The sequence below is a fragment of the Mastomys coucha genome, unplaced genomic scaffold (assembly GCF_008632895.1).
Source record: "Mastomys coucha isolate ucsf_1 unplaced genomic scaffold, UCSF_Mcou_1 pScaffold21, whole genome shotgun sequence".
Taxonomy (NCBI): domain Eukaryota; kingdom Metazoa; phylum Chordata; class Mammalia; order Rodentia; family Muridae; genus Mastomys; species Mastomys coucha.
The window spans coordinates 129,870,446-129,891,964 of record NW_022196904.1 but is presented as its reverse complement, the minus strand read 5'-3'; the positions used below and the strand labels follow the sequence as shown (position 1 = coordinate 129,891,964).

General features: G+C 41.4%; 1 protein-coding gene across 1 annotated transcript; it reads left to right on the top strand.

Moving 5' to 3' along the window:
• Nucleotides 1-1,651: 1,651 nt before the first annotated feature.
• Nucleotides 1,652-15,608, top strand: LOC116101374. Its single transcript, XM_031384953.1, has 7 exons — nt 1,652-1,694; nt 5,972-6,063; nt 6,153-6,324; nt 9,633-9,761; nt 12,033-12,125; nt 14,274-14,327; nt 15,472-15,608. Exons 1-7 carry the CDS (start codon nt 1,652-1,654, stop codon nt 15,606-15,608), a joined length of 720 nt encoding a protein of 239 aa, XP_031240813.1.
• Nucleotides 15,609-21,519: the final 5,911 nt, after the last annotated feature.

Genomic DNA, 21,519 nt, shown 5'->3' with positions numbered 1-21,519 from the left:
TTTGGAGGGGAAACTGGGAATGGAGAAATTTACATGTAAATAAAGAAAATATCTAAAAAAAAATATAATCAATTTAATGTATTAAAAAATGGGAATCAGTGAGCTTGGAGGAAGATATAGAGACAAGATTATGGATTACCTACATTCCCAAATGATACTTTAAATTCCATAAATAAAAATTATGAAGGCAAAAAAAAAAGAACTTAATACATTGTTTTAGCTGTTTTGCTTTATTTATTTATTTATTTATTCATTTATTTATTTATAGCTAAGTACAAAGAGAAGAGATCTCATCAATAATGAGGAAGAAGATAAGTAATAGGATAAAGATGAAAAGTTCAATCTCTTCAGCAGTAACACTCATGAAGTCTCCCTGGAATCAGCTGAAGACTTCTTTGCCCACTCCAGGAGTAGTTTCAGAGGTCAGAGCTATCTGAAAAAATTCTCTTGCTCTCTGAAACACCTCGAAGCTAAAGGCTGAGGAGGATCCCTTCCTGACATAAGTGAGAAATAAGTCAGCATGAGATTTCTACTATGCCCAGACACACACCCATCCCAGGACCTAGGAGGGTCTGGAAGTTCAGTGGTTCTCCCTATCCTATCCTGGTCAGTAGCTCTTAGAAGAAACCCTGGACTCTGAGAACCCCAAATGTTACTATCTAGGGGTCTAGATCAGGTTCTTTTTCTTTGCCAATTGAAGTAAAGGTGGGAACAATCTTAAGTACAGGAATGGGACTTTCAGACACATCAGACATGAGAAAAAGGTTAGAAAGTGTTACTAAAGGTGAAGAAGTCTACAGCAATGCATACATAGTGAGCCGTTGCAGAACACAATGGGGTTTTTAGACGCTGGAGTTCACTGTCTGTTGAGTGCTGGGAGAAGGGTGCCTTACGAGTCCTTCGTGGCCAGGGATGGACCCTATCTCCTTAATTTCAGATTGGTCAGTTTAAACAAAGAGAAGCCGGTAGACCCAGAGCTTTGGGTAGACACATCCAGGTTCAACCTTGAGCTTATCTGACAAGCTTGGACAGTCAATTGGAATGGGGGATAGTGATGGGAGAAAGAGCCTGCCAGGCTTTTGTCTCAGATCAAGAGGGTGAAGAAGGAGATAGAAGGATGCAACCATTTTCTGTTTCCTTCTCTGTCTGTCCACCCATCAGTGATCTAACTCCCAGTCCCCAGTTTTAGGGTTTGGGTTAGAACTAGGTTTGGAGGATTAGGGGTTAGGTTTAGGGTTACTTAGGCTTAGCCTTGAAGGTTAGGAGGGTTAGGGCTAGTGAGAGAGGGTTCGGGTTGAGGTGCTGGGGATGAGGATTAGGTCAGGCCTTGTAGTTGAATTAGTTTTCTATTGCTGCGACAAAACACTATGACCAAGGCAACTCACAGAAGAGTGTATATTGCATACAGTTTTAGAGGGTGGGTCTATGGCACCATGGCAGGAAGATGGCTGCCGATCAGTTTGTTGTTGGAGCAGTAACTGAAAGCTACTTCCACATTCATAGAGGCAGAGGGGAGGAGGATGGGCTTTTGGAGGCATGGGAATTACAAGGGCTTTTGAAACCTCAGAGACCACTCCTAGTGACACACTTTCTCCAACAGGGAGAAATCCTTCCCAGACAATCCCACCAACTGGGGAGCAAGCATTCGAACATGAACCTACGGGACCCATGCTCATTCAGTCCATCACTGGGAGGTGTGGGGTTTAGGTTAGTGTGTGGGGTTAGCGGAAGGGTTAGCTCTTGCACAGTTTTGGTATAGAGAGATAAATAGTGTACCAGTGCTGTTGACCTCCCCGTGCTAAGAGCCGTGGAGCAATTAGTGAGCAGAGGAGGGGCTCCAGATAATAAAGCCAAAGGAAAACAAACCTGAGGATTTCAAGATTTTCTTTTTTTTTCTTTTATCTTTTTATTTTGTGAGGGTGTGTTCAAGACAGGGTTTCTCTGTGTAGCTTTGGTTGTTCTGGAACTTGCTCTCTAGACCAGGATGGCCTTGAATTCAGAGATCCACATGCCTCTGCCTTGTTGTGTGCTGGGATTAACGGCATGCATCACCACCTCTGGCTCAAGATTTTTTTTTTTTAAAGCCATAATGTTTCAATTTTAGTCAGAAACTAAAAATTTTAATTCAGGTTAATTGTTGTTATGAAGAGAAGGAAGGAAGAGGTGGTGGTCTTCTCAGTCATTTCCCTAAGTGTTTTCAGGAGGAAAGCAACAAGATTCTCTTGTCTGTCTGTCTGTCTGCTTTTATTTGGTAGGATGTCACTTAGCAGCCTCTAACTCAGCCAAGCATAAAAACAAGTAGTCAATTTTAACCTCAGTAAGATGTTTACATATACATACATGTTTACACACACACACACCCCATTGGGACTAATTTTCTGGAGGTTACTGTGGATCACCACTCTTCCTCCCAGGAGAACTGTAACCCTAATATTAATGCTTCCATTGAGATATTGGAAGTTAACTAGGACTAGAGTCAATACTCATATTCCTTGGTCTTGGCTGACACATATCTGTTCCACCAGTCTAAGAAAACACTCTTAGAGGGTCAAGATGCATGCCACATTCATCATTCTATACCCCACAGTGCTAGGATGTAAAAAAAACTGTGCACAAAGCCGGCACTACATAGAAGGTGTTGAATGGGGGTGGGATAATTACAGCTGTATGCAGGAGGATATATATTATAATATGCATATATGTACACATATACATATATATTATATATATTTACACAATGAAGTTTGAAAATTTTCTGACTTCTAATCTTTTTAAAGATGGAAGATAATATATAGTTTAGTGTCATAGGCATAGTTATTTTTTTTTTTTCTAAGACATTGTTTCTCTGGAACTCACTCATAGACCAGGCTGTCCTTGAATTCAGAGATCTGCCTGCCTCTACCTCCTGAGTGCTGGGACTAAAGTTGTGTGCATCCCTGCCCAGCTCATAGTTATCATCTTTCAGTAATCAATTTATGGTCCAATTTTCTCATCTGAAGTATAAAAAGCACGTGACCCAAAATTTTCAAAGGATTAAATTATAATGTCTGTTTAGGCTAGTGATTGGTTCATTGCCTACATTACTTAAGGGTTAACTACAGATACTGAAATATCATGGAAGTACGGTCTGTCTAGCAGTGCATAGGAGGCTGGAACAAACAAGGACTTAGCCCAGGCACATAAGATCACTGGGTTGATAAACCCGTTCTGCAAAGGGCCATTTAAACAGTAAATATCTTAGGCTTAGCCCTATGAATAACGTATTCACTCCCAAAGCTAATAGTTTGTATTTGTTTATACTTTACATGTTAAAGTTGAACAACCAACTATTTCTTAGTCCATGGGCCTAGCTCAAACCAGCAAACCTAGTTAGCCAGGCTGGTAAAAGCGAGTGCTTGGAAAGATCACACAAGGAAATGTAAGGTACATAAAATTAACTGAAAACGGGTTGCCCCATACTTGAAAATCTTGACAGACTTGGCTTGGTGGGGTCGTCACAGCTGGAATTACTGTCAACCAGTTGGCACACATCCAGCTGCAGGAATGCAGCCAATCACAACATCCCCAGGTGCAGTTGTTGCCATTAAACTATCTACGTGAATCTCACAGACATGCATGAAGACTTAGTCCATTGTTCCAGAGGGACCTGCAGTGGTAGGGTTAGGGCTAGACGGTTAGGGGATTGTGTTTAGGGTTAGGAATAGGACTATGGTTAGGGGTTAGGGGTAGAGTTACAGGGCTAGGGTTAAGGTTAGAGGGCTAGGGTCACAGGGTAGGGGCATTAGGATGTTAAAGTTAGGGTTAGCATTAGAGGGTATGATTCAGGGTTAGGGTTATGCTTAGTGTTTCAGTTAGTGTGAGACTCTGGTAGAATTAGTCCCAAGTCTAGACTCAGGATTAAAATTAGCTTTATTAGACTCAGGATTAGACTCTGGATTAGGGTTAAATTTATAGTTAGGTTTGATGGTCAGGACGAGGGTTAGATTTGTGCAACTCAGAACTAGGTTTAGAGGTAGGGTTAAAGGGTTATAATAAGGCTAAGGGCCATTGTTTGTGTTGGGTTTAGGCTTGAGATTGGGTTAGCGTTAGATTTAGAGTTAGAAAAAGTTCTAGGGATAAAGTTAGGGTTAAGGGTTAGATTTGGGATTAGGGTTAGAGGGTTATTTTGTATGGGTTAGGCATTAGGTTTAGCTTAGTGTCACTCTACCCAAACCACTGAGTGTCTAACCCTTATCATAACATCTAATAATTACCTTAACCTTAAAAATCTAACTCTTTAATCCTATCCCTTGACCAGCCCCAGCCCTTATGCTAAACCTACAATTTCCTAAATCTGAGTCCACCCAAGACTTATACCACTAAATGTAATAATCTTGACCCCCTAACTCCAAATCCTAACTCCCAACCTCAAGATAACCCTAAAACAAACCCAGCACTAACCCCAAACTGTGGAGAGCTCTTGGGGCCGTATCTGGGAGATTGGCTAGAACATTTGACATTGGGCTAGGACAAGGAAGTAAGGTCAAGAAAAATACAGCCAAGGAATGTATTCCTTGTATCTTGATCATCTTGATAGGTCCCTAGAAACAGTGACCTCCCGACCTTTATGCTTTGTTTGTGTTGAGGGAAATACTAAAAAATGGCATCTTCCTGAACTATACCCAGCTACTCTCTGCCCTGGTGGTCTCGCCACCTTCATGGCTAGCCCCAGGTGGCAGTCTTCCCAGCTTTGGTTTGCCTGCCTCAGAGCCTTGACTACTTTGTTTATGCCTTAGAACTGGCCATATTCTTTGCATATACTTAGAATGATATAAAAGCAGACTGGAAAAAATTAAACCCACTTCAGCATTTGCTGGAGTCATACTATAATGTTGTCTAATTATTGTCTATTTTTTCTTTAATCCTCGCTCCCTCCCTCGAGACCCAGTTTGACTGACCGAGCTGGCTTGGTCACCAAACACTAAACTCCTAATCCTAACCACTAGCCCTTACTCTAAGCCTCCAGTCCTCCACTCCTTTATCCTCAAACCTGATTTTTCTAACGGAAACTTAACATCACTCTACAATAATTCTCTACACCTAATCCCTAGTCCTACTCCTCTAATCCTGAGCTGTTTAACTAAAACCCTAATTCTAAGCATAACCCTCTGACCTTAACCCTGAGTTGTATAACTCTAACTCTAACTTAACCAGTAGCCCACCTCTAGTTTGAACAAGCACAGAAAGAGGCAAGAAATGTATTCCAGAGAGAAATGGAAGGGAAGGTGCCAGAGACTACAAGGCTCACTGCTGTCTGTGCTGGGTGGGTGGTGGGAAGGTATTCCCACTTTGAAACAGTATTTATTGCTGAAGGTGAATTTTTCCATGTATGTGCCAGTTCCGGTGGATAGGACTGTCAGCATAAGCTCCGGCAGAAGTGGGCTTAGTTAATTTTCTGTCTGTGAAGTGACACTATGACCAAGGCAGTTTAGAAAGCATTTGATTTGGGGGCTAATAGCTCCAGACGGTTAGAAGCCATGACCATAGCGGTGGGGAGCATGGAAGCAGGAAGGCAGGTGTGGGGCCAGGAGAGCCATGGAGCCGTGAGGAGCAGGTCTGGAGCAAGAGCAGGGTCCAGGGGTGTCCAAATCCCGGATCTCTCATCCTGAGAACAGCAGGAGTAGGACTCCTCCCTCTCTGCTCTAAGCCTGCATGTCTCGATGATGATGATGATGATGCACGGATACCCATGCGCCCACCTTTGCTCCACCAGAGGAGGTCATGTAAACTGGCCGCCCGGTTAACCTTCTCTTCTCCTTCTAAGGTCATATCCGCACGCAACTGGAATTCCTCCTTATGCATATGAGGCACCCCAAACATTCTGGCCCAGACCAATGAAGTACAGTCACTACATAGCCTCATCCACTTCCCAAAGGTTTAAATAGCCTTTTTTGTTCCCCGTAGTGGGATTTTCCCCTAACTAACTGATTAGGTAATAAAGATGACAAGAAGCGAATCGCGGGCGAGGAGGAGGCGGGACTTCTGGGTCTGAGAGAGGAGGAGGGCACTTCCATTTTTGAGGAGGTGGGAGCGAAAGCAGGCAAAGTGTAGACTCCACTAGACTCTGCCACCAGAAGATTTCGAACATAGAATAGTTGAGTTTAAGAGAATAGATTCTGTGCCCAGCGGTTGTGTTATCTGTTGATTCTAAACAAAGATTGTCTGGTGTTTTCCATTTCGCTGCGACTCAAGTGGGCCAGAGAGAAAGAACAGAGCCGAGGCGGAATTCAGCCAGGCGTTTGTTGGGACGACAAAATTGGGCAAGGACTGAGCTCCAGGGGAAAGGTAACCGCAGCGGAGCCCGTGTTGGCACCTCTGGAGAGGCAGAGCTCGTGTTTGTGGGAGTGGCGTTGGCTAGGGGAAACATATGGTCTGGGTCTTGGGCCATGAACGGGGCTGGGAACAGACAGAGACCGCTGGCTGGTGCCAAGCCGACAATAGTGTAATTTGTTTTTTTAATTATTAACACACAACAGTTCCCCACTCCTCTGCTCCACCAATTAAACCTGTTGCTCAATAAAGCCTTCCTGAGAAGTCTCTTTCTCGCCCTGCTCACAGCTTGCCATTGCCTGAAGCCTCCACCCCTGACTGTTTCTGCCTCCCATTTCCTCCCCTCCCTGCTGCAGTCACCAGTCACAAGAGCCCGAGCAGCAGGCGCAGCAGGCGGGCAGGCTAAGAGACCACAACCTGATCTGTAAATTGGAGTCAGGGGAAAGCGAACTGGGAATGATGTGGGCTTTTGAAACCTCCAAGCCAAAATCCAGCGAATACTCCTCCTCCATCACGACTATTCCTCCTCATACTTCCCAAATTGTTCCACAAACTGGGGACCAAGCATTCAAATATACGAGCCTATGAGAGTCATTCTCATTCAAACCACCACAGAAGTAGAGACCCTGGTTCTCACCCCTCTAGGGACCTGCCTAGTATGTGTCTGGTGGGATGCAGATGCACATGCAGATGCAGATGCAGGGTGTCTCTCAACCAGTGCTCAGTTATTGCTGCTTGGCTAGATTTGAGTGGCAGAAACTTGTGCGGTGTCTGCACCCAGGGCTTTTAAAGTGGTGTGGTGTTTAGATTAAGAATCGCTCATCTAAGCTTTGATTTGAACACGTACGGGGTGTACGGGTCCATAGCCTTAAGAATAGTTATTTAGTTTTAAATTGCAAAGGGTAAACAAACAAACAGACACCATTAGCTTTCATGGCGAGTAGTTAGGGTTATGGCCTAACAGAATCTAACAAATTAACTATAGTATACAGGTCTGGACAGAAAAATTGGCCAACCTCTCCTCTAGGCTATTTTATTTTAAAAAACGTTTTTTTTGTTTTTTTGTTTTTTTTGATTCTTTGTGAATTTCACACCATGCACCCCAATCTCATTCATCGCTCCGTATCTTTCCTCTGCCCTTACAACCTCCTCCACAAAAGAAAACCAAAAATAAAGATAAGATAACTAAAATCTTGCTGTGGAAGCTGCCGTGTGCCACAGTGTGTCATATAGTATATAACCTTTTGCCTAAACGGCTTTACTTTTCATTGGCTTGGTTCAAGGCCTCTGGCTCCTGCTATACTGTCAATACTACTGGGACTCCTCTCGGATATTCTGTTGTTACCCTGTGTTATGGAGCAGCTTTAGTTCTGCAGGTCCCACCCCTTCATGCACTCCAACAGTTCATAGATGGGGTAGATGTTGGGGTGAACCAGCTGAAAGCTCTGGGTCTGGGCCTGGGTGGTAGCTGAGATGGTCACTCCACCAGCTCTCCTGTGCCCATGCCTCTAGGGCTAGCTCTCCCTCACTGTCCAGGCAAGGGGCAGGGCCAGCTCTCCCATGCTCACACCTTTGGGGTCAGTTCTCCCTCACTGCCTAGGTGGGGGGCAGGACCAGCCTTCTAGTACTCAATGCTCATGCTTTCAAGGGGAGGCTCTCCTGTGCCAACACCACCATGGCCAGCTTTATTATGCTGCCTGGGTGAGGCGCTGGGGTGGGCGACTCTCCTGAGTGCTGTCGCCAGTGAGGGGCAGGGCCAGCTCTCCTGCTCTAAGGGCCAGCTTTCCCATGCTGCCCAAGTGAGGAGCAGGGCCAGCTCTGTGCAGTCCTCTCAGATATCAACATGGCCCCAGGTGGCAGCCCAGACCAGGGACACCTGCATGGCCTTTGATGGTAACATGGGCCATGGACATCAACACATAGCCCTGTAGTGGCAGGGTCGTAGATCCAGACATAACCCTTAGCAGCAGTGTGTGTCAGGACATCACCATGCCCTCAGGTGGCACGCAGGCTACTCACGGCAGGCTGTTCCTCTAACTCTCTCATATCCAGTTCCACCTCTCTTCATAGTTCACAAGGCATTCTGGTTCTTCTTTTCCATCTCTCTGCCACACACTTTCTCATCAGAGTGGTGCTTGTCTGCCCACCCCATGTGACTGAGGGCCTCAGGGTGTCTTCTGCTCACCTTCTCGCTATTTTATTTTTATGCTCTATCCTCCTCTGCAGAACTGAGTGGACCTTACATTTATTGTTGTTTTATTAATACCAGTAGCTGGCTCTTTAATGATATTGGGAAGTAAAGGAGACTTTATAATTTACTCCATTCAAAACCTTATCTCAGGTGTTTTTTTTAAAAGTTTTATTTATTTATCATATTATTTATTTATTATATTATTGTTATTATATGTAAGTACACTGTAGCTGTCTTCAGACACTTCAGAAGAGGGAGTCAGATCTCATTACGGATGGTTGTGAGCCACCATGTGGTTGCTAGGAATTGAACTAAGGACCTTTGGAAGAGCAGTCAGTACTCTTAACCGCTGAGCCATCTCTTCAGCTTCCATCTCAGGTGTTTTTATTGTCCCTGTTCAAATAGAAAAAAATGGCCCATAAACTAATTATAGGAATTTCAGATTATTTATAAAACTGTGTGGATCTTTTCCTAAGTATTTCTGTGATGCCTCCATCTCCAGTCAGCATCGCCAGTAAAGTGACCACTTAGTGTCAATGTTTCAGAGACCCTAGCATTGTGGGGCACACAAAAATAAATGGGTGTATCGGGCCTTGCACTGAAGGAGCTTTCTCTTGAACTTGTTGCTGACAGACACATGCCAGCTAACATCCTGGTTAACTTCAGTGTCTGAATGGAACCACTGTATCAGCTCTAAGGGCCATACAGGAGTAAGAAGAATGTTGATTTGAAGTTGCTTCAAGAAGTTGGTTCAAAAGGTGCATGTGTGCTTGTAAATACACGAGTGTGTGTATGTGAGTACACATGTATGTGTGTATACACATGTGAATGTTATCTTCATTGTTAATTTCTTAATAAAAATTGTCATTGTTATTAATTAAATTGTTATTAAAGAACTCTATTACTTTACAAGGAGTAGCAAAAATTTTCAGGCTTCTAAGGTTCATGTGGAAATTCCATTCAGCAGCCCACAGCCTGGATGGGGCTTTTTGGTGTTTTGATAGCATTCTTTATATAAGTAATTAAATCAAAAGGTAGATACATAAATGAATCGTGACATTATGATATAAACTGTTAAGATCTAAGTTGCTTACTAGTAGTATACATTCGTCCTATAAATATTATTTTTCAGCTTCCTCAGGTAGCTCTGATCTGAGCTTGATTGTGGGACGTGAAAATTCCTGCTGGCTTTCCAGTGAAGACCGGTGGTTTGCTTCGGAATGTGAGGAGTCTTCCACCAGCTTTGAACAAGGGGTGACAGGTGCTCTCTTGTTGGGATTTGCTGGGCAGTGGAGGAAAGGAACTTGCTGATAGCGCTGAGGAGCTATAGCAATTAAACTAACCAAACCATGTATGGTACAAGGTAGAGAACTAGGGAGAGGGCTCAGTCAGTGAAGGGCCTGTGCAAGCAAGAGAACTTGAGTTAGAACAGATAGAAGCAGAAAGGTCACTGGAGCTTACCGACTAGCTAAGTGTGCACCAAGGTCAGGAAGAGGAGGATACTTGCTGCTTTCCTTTGCTGTCATGAAGCACCAAAAGCCTCCTAGGTAACTCTAGATCCTTTCAAGTTGACAACACAACTTCACAAAGCCTTTGCTATATTTTAATATAGTTAATATTTTTAAAGTACTAGTTTATTTTATTATTTTAACATTATTTAATATATGTTAAGATATATTATTTTAAATAATTTATTAATTTAATAAATTCATATTTAATATAAAATGCTATCTCAACTGGTTGGAAACACCTAAGACTCAGTTTTCTTAGTGTGAAATATTGCTTATGGGGAGTCTAAAAAATGGAATTTAAGGTAGTGGTATCCCAAATGAGTTCTCTTTAGAAGATTTAGAGGATTTAACACAGACCTTTGTGAGATCATGAAAAACTTGAATCTTTCCAATCATGAAGATTAGGTTCATATGAGGTAGGAGTAGTTCTGTGTAAAGAGACCTAATTTATGAGAGCACATAATACTACTATCCTTTGTTTAGTTTCAGTAAAATAAAGAGCATCACTAGCTTTATAAATATACTAGCTTCATAAATATACTTTAATATACTATGAGAAATTCTAAGTAGCAGGGGAAACCTTTAAAATACCCAAATGTAAAGTAATTTAAGAAATATGTTTAAAAGAGTAAGAGTCAAAGAGTTTTCATTGGAAGGAACTTATGTACCAGGATACTAATTGGTATCATTGAAAATGACCATAATCGCCAGCACTTGGGAGGCAGAGGCAGGTGGATTTCTGAGTCCAAGGCCAGCCTGGTCTACAGAGTGAGTTTCAGGACAGCCAGGGCTACTCAGAGAAACCCTGTCTTGAAAAACCAAAAAAAAAAAAAAAAAAAAAAAAAAAAAAAAAAAAAAAAGAGCATAATCTCACTTTTCTGGTGTCTCTATGGGTTTCAAAAGAAAGTGGCACAATTTTGAAGCTAGACATTAATCTGAGAGTTGATCACTTAAGGTCAACATAATCTTAAAAGATTTAAACACCTGGCTTCTAAAATAAATCCTAAGATTGCTAGTCTAAGGCTAGTTCTTACTGACGTGTATCTTCTGAGTGTTTTCAGGAACATGACAAGGCTCACAGTCAATCTGATGTGTTTGTTTCCCCAGCAAACTCACTAAGATTCCTTCAAACCCAAGATCAAGATAGAGAGTCATGCTTTCCCTCTGAGAATGGCGTGCACTGTTTATTTTTCCATTCCTGTAACTGAATACACCGATGAAAGTTACTTAAGGAGGGAAGGGTATATTGTAGTTCACAATGCAGGGTACAATCCATCATGTTTGAGGTCAAGGCAGCAGGAGCTGGAAGCAGCTGGTCATATTATGTCTGGAGTCAAAAGAAGAGAATAATGCATGCATGCATGCTGGTGCTAGCTCATGTTCCCCATTTTATACAGTCCTTTGCCTGGGAAGTAGTCATGCCTACAAGTAAGATGGGTCTTCCTGTAGAAATTAGACATAATCGAGAAAATCTCATGGGAATGCCCAAAGCCCATCTCTGGGTAATTCTGCCAAGTTGAAAATTACCTCTACCATGTTTGTAGGTAACAATGACAGTGAACTTTGGGATCTTTGTGATCAGACACTCAGAGAACTTCTAAACTAAAAAGAACGACACTACAATTAGCAGGAGAGGAAATAGAAAAGTAGGAAAAAGTGGCTGGGGAGAAGGCTGAGTGCTTACAAATACATGAAGAATCTGAACCCATGCTGTGAGAGCAGGCCAAAATAAACACCCTGGCCAAATGTCTTGCAAACAAAATAGGAGGCAATCCAACAACCAGCTCAGAATAAACAACTAGGATGAATATTAGCCAAACCACACAAAGGTCTGGCCCTAGAACAAACTTACTAGCATGTGCCCAAAAGCAACAGGGATGACTGAGCACTGACCCATATTCTTTTCTTAATTGAAAAGAACTTTTTCATACAATATTCACATCATAGTTTCTCCTTTGTCTCCTTTCAGATTCCCCCTACTCCTCCACCTTCCCAACTCTATGCCTTCTTTTTCTTTGTAGAAAACAAACAAGTGGGCCATGGTGGCCCAGGGAGGCCAGAAGAAAGACATCCAAGTGCCTGCTGTGGGTCCCCACACCCTTACCCCTGCCCAGGTAGGCTTGAAGAAAGATCCCCAAGCTCCTGCCATGGGTGCCACTATGATGGGCTAATGTGTGATGGAGAGATGGGAAAGATGGAGCATGTGGTAGAGAGATGGAAGAGAAAGTAAAGCCAAGGGATTCATACACTGTGGAGAAAGGTGGCCCCGAAGAGTCAACTCGACAGTAGTGAGGGACAAGCAAATATGAGGAGGCCATGGTGAGGTCCTGGCCTAGGTTTCTGCCAAAGGGCTATGTTTGGGTCTGTGGTACTGCTGCAGCCGGGGTCTATGTTGATATCTGTGGCTTCAGTTAACACCAAAGGCCAAGTGGATGCCTGTGGTTTGGGCTGCCACTGGAGACCATGTGGATGTCTGAGGGCTATGCTGCCAAAGCAGGACATGCTGATCTAAGTGACCTTTGCTGCCACCTGAGACCATAAGAATATCAAAGCCCATTCTGCTGCTGGGCCATGTTTGGGTCCTGGTCATATGGCAGCCAGGGACTGTGTCAATATCCCAGGCCTATGTTTCCACCAAAGGCCATGCAGATGTTCCTGGTCTATACTGCCACCTGAGGCACTGTGTTGAGCTGCTCTCCCATTCCCCTTCACTGGCCACCACACTCAGGACAGATGGCTACAACTCTTACCTGGGCAGCAGTGCAGAGCTGACCCTGGTGACGGGGTGTAGGTGAGCTGGCCCCAAGGGCATGAGGATGCTCCAAGGGTGTGAGCTAGCACTAAGGGCATGAGTGCAGGAGAGCTGGCTCTGCCTCTCATCTGCCATGGGGTGGTGTGGGTAAGGGAGACATGACCTTCTTCCTCCTCAACCCTTGCTGTCTGTGGTAGGTTAGTGAACTGGCCCTGAGGTCATAAGAGTGGGAGAGTTGCTCCCTTGCCCCCATCATTGCTGCAGCACTTAGGAGAGCAGGCCTTGCACCTTGCCTGAGCAGCACAGTAGAGCTGGCCCTGGTGTTGAAGGCACAGATGAGCTGCCCTAGAGGGCAAGAAAGCAGGAGAAAGCAAAAGCAAAGGAAAAGCAAAGGTATATGAAGGGACAGGGAGATGAATGGGATTGGGGTGCATGATGTGATATCCACAAAGAATCAATAAAAAGCTAAAAATAACAACAAAAGAAAACAGAACCAGAGTAAACCAACACACACACACACACACACACACACACACACACACACACACACACAAAGTAAAAGCACTAGAAACACATATTAGTGCAGAGTCAGTCCCCAACACAAATAAAACCCATAAAAAGAAAAATAAGAAACCTATAATATACAAGCAAAAAACCAGTAAGAAAGAAATGGCCAAACAAAGCAATATGAGATGAAAAATCCTCAAAAATACATTGAGATTATGTGTGTGTGTGAGTGTGTATTAGGTACCTAGGCATGGGGCTGGCCCTTAAATGTGGTTTGTATATATATCCATTGGAGAAACTAAGTTTTCCCTTGCAAGTGGTTGTCAGTTGGAGAGAGCTTCTTGGTTAGAGATAGGAGCTCATGTCCACTTCCCCTTCTCAGTGCCGGGACCCAGTCTGGCATGGACCTGTGTAGGTCCTGGGCATGCTGTGACACTGCCACAGTCTCTGAGTTTATATGTGTGTCAATTCTATTGTATTTCCTTGGTATCACCCACCCACTCTGGCCCTTCATATCTCCACCCCTTCTCCCTGAGCCCTGAGAAGACAGGTTTGAGGAAGACATACCATTTAGGACTGAGTGTTACAGGGTTTCTCTCTGCACACTATCCAGTTGTAGGTCTCTGTATTAATTTCCATTTCTTGCTAGAGAGAGCTTCTTTGATGATGGCTGATTAAGATGCTGATCTGTGGGTACACAGAATGTCATTAGGCGTCATCTTATTGCTATGTTCCTTTAGCAGAAGGATAGTACTTGGTTTTCCCCTAGGTCCACTACCTATATAATCTCAGGATCTTGGGCATCCGAGCAGTGTCAGGCATGGGTTTAAGTCCAGTCAGATAGTGGTTGGTTGCTCCTACAGCATTTGTGCCACCATTGCGCCAGGGCATCATGCAGATAGGTTACCATTGTAGACTGAAGGGTTTGTAGCTGGGTTGTATTTACCTTTCTCCTCTGATAACATGCTGAACACTTTCTAATACCATGAATACTATTCCGTAGGGATGAAGGCGCTAGTGAGGCACCAGCTTCACTTCACTGTGTTCAATGAGATCTGTAAGTACTGTCTTCAGTAATAGAGCCTTATCCACGGCAATGGCTTAGTTGTTTGTGGATTTCCATGGGACCCCTTTAGCCAACAATTCAACTACAGGTAACATATTCCTGATGCTGGAGGTTTCAGTTGGTGGCAAAAGTTGTCTATTTGGGGCTTTGTTTCCATCATCATTTGATGACTCCATTTAGATTTCTTTCATATATGTATGCATTTTAAGAAGCTTCTACTGTAGTAGGTTTTTATATTATACCTCAAAGGGCCCTCAGTGTTAGTGTTCCCTTTCTTCCCTACCTCTCTCCCGTTAAATTCTTCCATTTAATCCCAATCCCAACCCTGTCTCTCCATAACCATATATCCTCTTTCTCCTTCCTGGGGAGATTCTCCCCTCTCTTCTTCCCAAGTCTTGTAGGAGGCACAGAAGTCCTTGTGCTCACATATAGGACTAAGGGAACCAAAATTGTTAAACACACATGGTTGTTTCTTCAAGAAAGGGAGGCATAATCTATTATCACCCTAGAAGGCTAGAAGGGGACATGATTAATAGCTTGATGACCTTTGCACTATCTGTATGGCCAAGACCACACTAGATTCTCCTCTAGAGCCTTGTTGTAAGCTTGTCAATTTTTAGAACCTATCTTTATGGAAGATGTCACATGTAGTCAATCTATAGAAACCATATTTATGGAAGATATTTTAGTACTTTACAATGAATTTCAACGTAGTCATATCTTAAGCTTTATTGTGTTCATGGGATTGACTTAATTATCAGCAGGAAAAATTTCACCAAATTGTGATGTGTTTAAAAATGCCTAAAATAAACTCCTTTAGGTCAGAATCTTGAAGTTTGAACCAATACCAGCTACTTAGTCATGTTGAACTGAACTACCTTCTTGCCTCATGTGGATTATTAGCTTGCTGGCCATGGTTGTTGCAGAGACTGAAATTTCTTTATTTTTCTTTCTTTCTTTCCTCTTTTTGGAGTCTTACTATGTAGCTCTGTCTGGAACTCATTATCTAGGCCAGGCTGGCCTCTATCTCATAGATCTGCCTGTCTCTGCCTTCAAATCCTCTGTTTGGATTAAAGGTATGTGCCACTACTCCTGGCTTACCTGGAAACAGTATGATTTTGTCTTTTTTAAACAGATGAACAGTATTCCATGGTGGAAATGTACCAAATTTTCACTATCCATTCATCTGATGATGGATACATAGGCTGCTTCCAAGTTCTGGCTATTATGAATATAGCAGTAATGGACATGGACGAGCAAGTGTCTCTGTAGTAAGTGGAGTCCTTTGGGAATATACTCTCAAGAGTAGATTTGTAGCATATCTATTCTCAGTTTCCTGAGGAATCACCAGACTGATTTCCATAGTGACGGTACAAGTTTGCAGTCCTACCAGGCAGGATGAGGGCTCCCAGAACCTACATGCTTACCACCATGAGCTGTCATTTCTTTAATTGACCTTGGCCAATCTGACTGGTGTAGGATGGAATCTCAAAGTAGTTTTGATTTGTATTTCTCTCATTAAGTGTTTCTCAGCCCTTTGTACTTCATCTTTTGAGAATTCTCATTTACTCTTGTACCTCATTTGTTAATTGGGTTGTTATCATTTTAGTTTCTGGAGACAGAGTTTCTCTGCTTAGCCTTGGTTGCCCTGGAACTCACTCTGTAGACCAGGCTGGTTTCAACTCACTTACCTGCCTCTGCTTCCCAAGTTCTGGAATAAAGGTATGTACCACCATGCCAGGCTTTATTTTTTGATGTCTAGTTTTTTTTAAAGTCCATATAGTTTATATAGTAACTATCTATTGCCATACAGGATCCTTTTAGTTCCATGAGGTCTCATTTATTGTTGTTCTTAGCACCCGTGCTATCAGTTTCCTGTTGAGGAATTCTTTTCCTTGCCATGAGTTCAAGACTATCCCCCACTTTCCTTCTGTCAAGTCCAGTGTATCTGGCCTTAGGTTGAGGTCCTCAATCCATTTGGAGTTGGGTTTTGTGCAGAGGATAAGTCTGCATTCTTCCACATGCAGCCATCTAGTTCGACCAGCACCATTTGAAGAAGACGCTGTCTTTTTCTTTCTAGTATGTATTTCTTGCTCCTTTGTAAAACATCAGGTATCCATGGTCGTGTGGACTTAAGTCTTGTCTTTAATTCAATTCCATGGATCAACATGTCTGTTTTTATACCAATGCCATGCAGTCTGTGCTGTTTTTGTTACTACAGCTTTGTAGTATAACTTGAGATCAGGGATGGAAGTGCCTTCAGCAGTTCTTTTATTGTTCAGGATTGTTTTAGTTATCTTGATTTTTGTGTATGTGTGTGTGTGTGTTTCCATATGAAGCTGAAAAATTTCCTTTCAAGGTCTGTGAAGAATTGTGTTGAAAATTTGATGGGAATATCATTGAATCTGTAGATTGCTTTTGGTGGGATGGTCATTTTCCCTATATTAATCTTATTGATCCATGAGCATATGAAATATTTCCATCTTCTGATATCTTCTTCAATTCTTTTCTCAGATGTCTTAAGGTTTTTATTAGATAATTCTTTTACTTGTTTGGTTAGAGTATCTATCTATCTATCTATCTATCTATCTATCTATCCATCTATCTATCTATCTATCATCTACCTACCTACCTACCTACCTACCTACCTATCTACCTATTTATCTATAGTTATTGTGAAAGGTATTGCTTCCTTCATTTCCTTCTCAGTCTGTCATTTGCATATAGAAAGACTTAATTTTTGTGTGCTAATTTTGTATCCTGATACTTTGCTGGAAGTGTTTTTTAGCTGAAGAAATTTTCTGGAGGAGTTTTTAGGGTCATTTATGCTTAAAACAATATCATCTGAAAAATAAAGAGACTCTGAGTTCTTCCTTTCTTATTTGTATTCCCCAATCTCCTTCAGTTATCTTTTTGTTTTGTTTTAGTTAAGGCTTCAGGTACTTTACTGAATAGGCATGGAGATAGGGGTCATTCTTGTCTTGTTTCTTGATTTTAGTGGAAATGCTTTGCATTTATCTCAGTTTAGGCTGATGTTGGCTGTGGGCTTTCTGTAATTTGCCTTTTTTTTTTTTTTTTTTTTTTTTTTTTTTTTTTAATTTTGAGGTATGTGCTTTGTTCTCTTGTCTCCTTAAGACTTTTATCATAAAGACATGTTGGATTTTGTCAAGGTCTTTTTGCATCTAATGAGATGATCAGATATTTTTTGTATTTTAGTCTGGTTTATATGATAGATTATATATAGTGATTTACATATGTTGAACTCTTTCTGCATCTCTGAGATGAAGCCTACTTGATCATAGTAGGTGATCTTTTAGATATGTTCTTGGATTTGGTTTGCAAATACTTTACTGAGTAATTTTTCATCTAAGTTCATATGGGAAATAAGTCTGCAATATTCTTTCTTTTTTGGGTCTTTGGGTAAAAAGGTTTAGGCAATGTTCTTTCTGTTCCTATTTTGCAGAATGATTTGGATAGTGTTTGAGTTAATTCTTCTTTGAAAGTCTGGTAAAATTCCATGTTCACTCTATCTGGACCTGGCCTTTTTTGGTTGGGAGATTTTTGAATTACTGCTTCCATTTCACTAGCAGTTATGGGTCTGTTAAAATTGCTTATATGACTTTTGGTTTAACTTTGGTGGGTTTATATATATCAAGAAATTTATTCATTTCATTTAGGTTTTTCAATTTGGTGGAGTACAGACTTTTAAAGTATAACAAGAAGATCATCCATCATGATCAAGTAGGGTTTATCTCAGAGATTCAGGGATAGTTTAACATATTAAAAATCAATAAATTTAATCTACCATAGAAACAAACTGATTGACAAAACCCACATAATCATCTCATTAGATAGATGCAGAAAATGCTTTTGACAAAATCCAATACACCTCATAATTAAAGTCCTGTAGAGATTAGGGACACAAAGGACATACCCAAACATAATAAAGGCAATTTGTGGCAACATCAAAATAAATGGAAAGAAACTCAAAGCAATTCCACTAAAATTAGAGATAAGACAAAGTTGTCTACTCTCTATTCAATACAGCACTTGAAGTTTTAGCTAGAGCAAGAAGACAACTGAAGGAGATCAAGCGGATATAAATTGGAGAGGAAAAAGTCAAAGTATTGTTATTTGCAGATGATATGATAGTATACGTATCTGACCCCCAAAATTCTACCAGGAAACTTCTACAGCTGGTAAAATACTTTTAGAAAACTGTGTGGATACAGGATTAATTAAAAAAAATTAGTAGTCCTCCTATGTATAAATGACAAATGGACTAGGAAAGAAATCAGAGGAAGAACACCTTTCACAATATCTCGGGGTAACTGTATAATAGCAAATGAAAGATTTGCATGATAAAAATTTCAAGTCTTTGATGAAAGAAATTTAAGAAACTATCAGAAGATGGAAAGATCTCCTGTGTTCATGGATTGGTTGGATTAACAGAGTAAAAATGGCCATCATATGAAAAGATTCAATGCAATTCCCATTAAAATTCCAACACAAGTCTTTACAGACTTTGAAAGGACAATTTTCAACTTCATATGGAAAAAGAATTCAGGATATCTAAAACAATCCTGAACAATAAAATAACTACTAAAGGTTTCACTATCTCTGATTTCATTGTACTACAGAGTTATAGTAACAAAACCTGCATCGTGCTAACTAAAAACAGACATGTTGATCAATAGAATTGAAGACCCAGACACAAACTCAAACACAGATAGACCCCCCTTTTTTTGACAAATAAGCCAGAAATATACACTGGAGAAAAGACAGCATCTTCAAGAATTGGTGCTCATCAAACTGGATGCCTGCTTGTAGAGGAATGCAAATACGTCCGTACTTATCACCCTGTACAAAACTCAAGTCCATTTGGATCAGAGACCTCAACATAAAACCAGATACACTGAACCTGATACAGGAGAAAATGGAGAACACTCTTGTACATTGGCACAAGAGATGACTCTCTGATCTTAACACTAATAGAGCAGGCACTAAGATCAATAATTAATACATAGAACCTCACGGAACTGAAAGGCTTCTGTAAGGCAAAAGGCACTGTAAAAAGGGCAGCCTATAGAATGGGCAAAGATTTCTAGCAACTCCACATCTGATAGAGGACTAATATTCAAAATAAATAAAAGACTCAAGAAACTAGATTTCAAAAAAAACCAAATTATCTAAGTTTAAAAATGGGTTATAGATTTAAACAGAGAATTCTCAATAGAGGAATCTCTAACAGCTCAGAAACATGTAAAGTAATGTTCAGTATCCTTAGCCATCAGGGAAATGCAAATCAAAACTACTTCAAGATTCCATCTTACACCTGTCAGAATGGGTAAGATCAATAACACAAGTGACAGCTCATGCTGGTGAGGTTATGAAGCAAGGGGAACACACTCCTCCATTGCTAGTGGGATTACATTATTGATTATTATTGAAATTAATATGGCAGTTCCTCAGGAAGTTGGGAACCAATCTCCCTCAAACTGAGGTATACCACTCTTGGGCATATGTCCAAATGATTCTCCATCCTGCTGCAAGGATACTTTTTAAACCATGTTCATTGTAGTTTTATTCATAATAGCCAGAAACTGGAAACAACCTAGATGTCCCTCAACTGAAGAATGGACAAACAAATGTGGAACATTTACACAATGGAATAGTATTCAGCTGTTAAAAATTTCATCATGAAATTCACAGGCAAATAGATGGAACTAGAGAAAACTAGTTACCTGAGTGAGGTAACTCAGTCCCAGAAAGACAGATGTGGTATGTATTTACTTATAATTGGATGTTAGCTGTTACGTAAATGATAATTAAGGAATATCCATAGCCCCAGAGAGGTTAGTTAGTACAGGGCTAGAGGGTATGCAGAGATCTCCCTGGGAGAGGAAAATAGAATAGATTTTATGGGTGGACTGAGAGTGGGTGAGAGGATGGGATGGAGGGAGAGAGTGTGAGGAGAGACAGCTTGAATTGGGGATGTTTTAGTCAGAGTTTCAGGTGCAACAAAACACCATGACCAAAAAAGCAAATTAGGGAAGAAAGGGTTTAATTTGCTTACATTTCCACATTGCTGTTCATCACCATAGGAAGCCAGGACAGGAACTCAAACAGGGCAGGAATCTGGAGGCAGGAACTGATGTAGAGGCCACAGAGGGGCGCTGCTTACTCGCTGGCCCCTCGTGGCTTGTTCCTCACGACTTGCTCAGCCTATCTTCTTATCAGTCTAGGGGTGGCACTACCAACTGTAGTCTGGGCCCTATTCCACTGATCACTAATTGAGAAAATGCCTTACAGCTGAATCTCATGGAGGCATTTTGTCAACTGAGGTTCCTCTCTCTTTGATGACTCCAGCGTGTTTAGGGGGTGGTATGGAAATCTAGTTCAGTGGAAACTATGAAGGCAATCTTAATGAGAACTCCTAGTAATGGGGGGTATGGAGTCTCAGTTGGACATCTCTTATAGCCAGCCAGGTGAGGCATTCGGTTGAGCTGTTGGCCAAGGAAGTTCTATGGAAATCTCCAAACAATGTCTGGTTTGACTTAAGACCCATTAGCAATAAGGACCCTGATGCTTAGGTAACCAAGAACAAAAACCAGAGACTAGATAGCCCAAAGAGCAAAAGTAAAGCAAAACACTATTGACCAAAAAACCAAACCAAACCAACCCCAACCCAACCCAAACACAAAACAAAACAATAAAATAATTCCTAAGGATATATCAGAATGTAAACCAATGAAATAGAAACAAAGAAAACAATAGAAAGAATCAATGAATCTGAGTTGGTATTTTGAGAAGATAAACACCATTGACCCAACTAGTTGACCCAATTAGTTGAGACCATTGGCTCAACTAATTAAAAGAAAGAGGAGCCAAGGTAACAGACTCAGGAACAAGCAGGGAAATATTACAACAGACACCAAAAGGATTCAGAATTTTATAAGGTAATGCTTTAAAAACCAATACTCCATTAAACTAAAAACCACGAAGGAGCCATCAACCTAGACAGACCCATACCAATGAGGAGATTGAAAACAGTAATAATAAAGCCTTCCAGCTGAAAAATACAGTCCAGGCTCACATGGATTAAGGGTAGAAGTCGTTCAGTAATTATTTACACCCAATTTTTCTTAAACTAGTCAAAAACCAGAAATAGAAGGAGCACTCC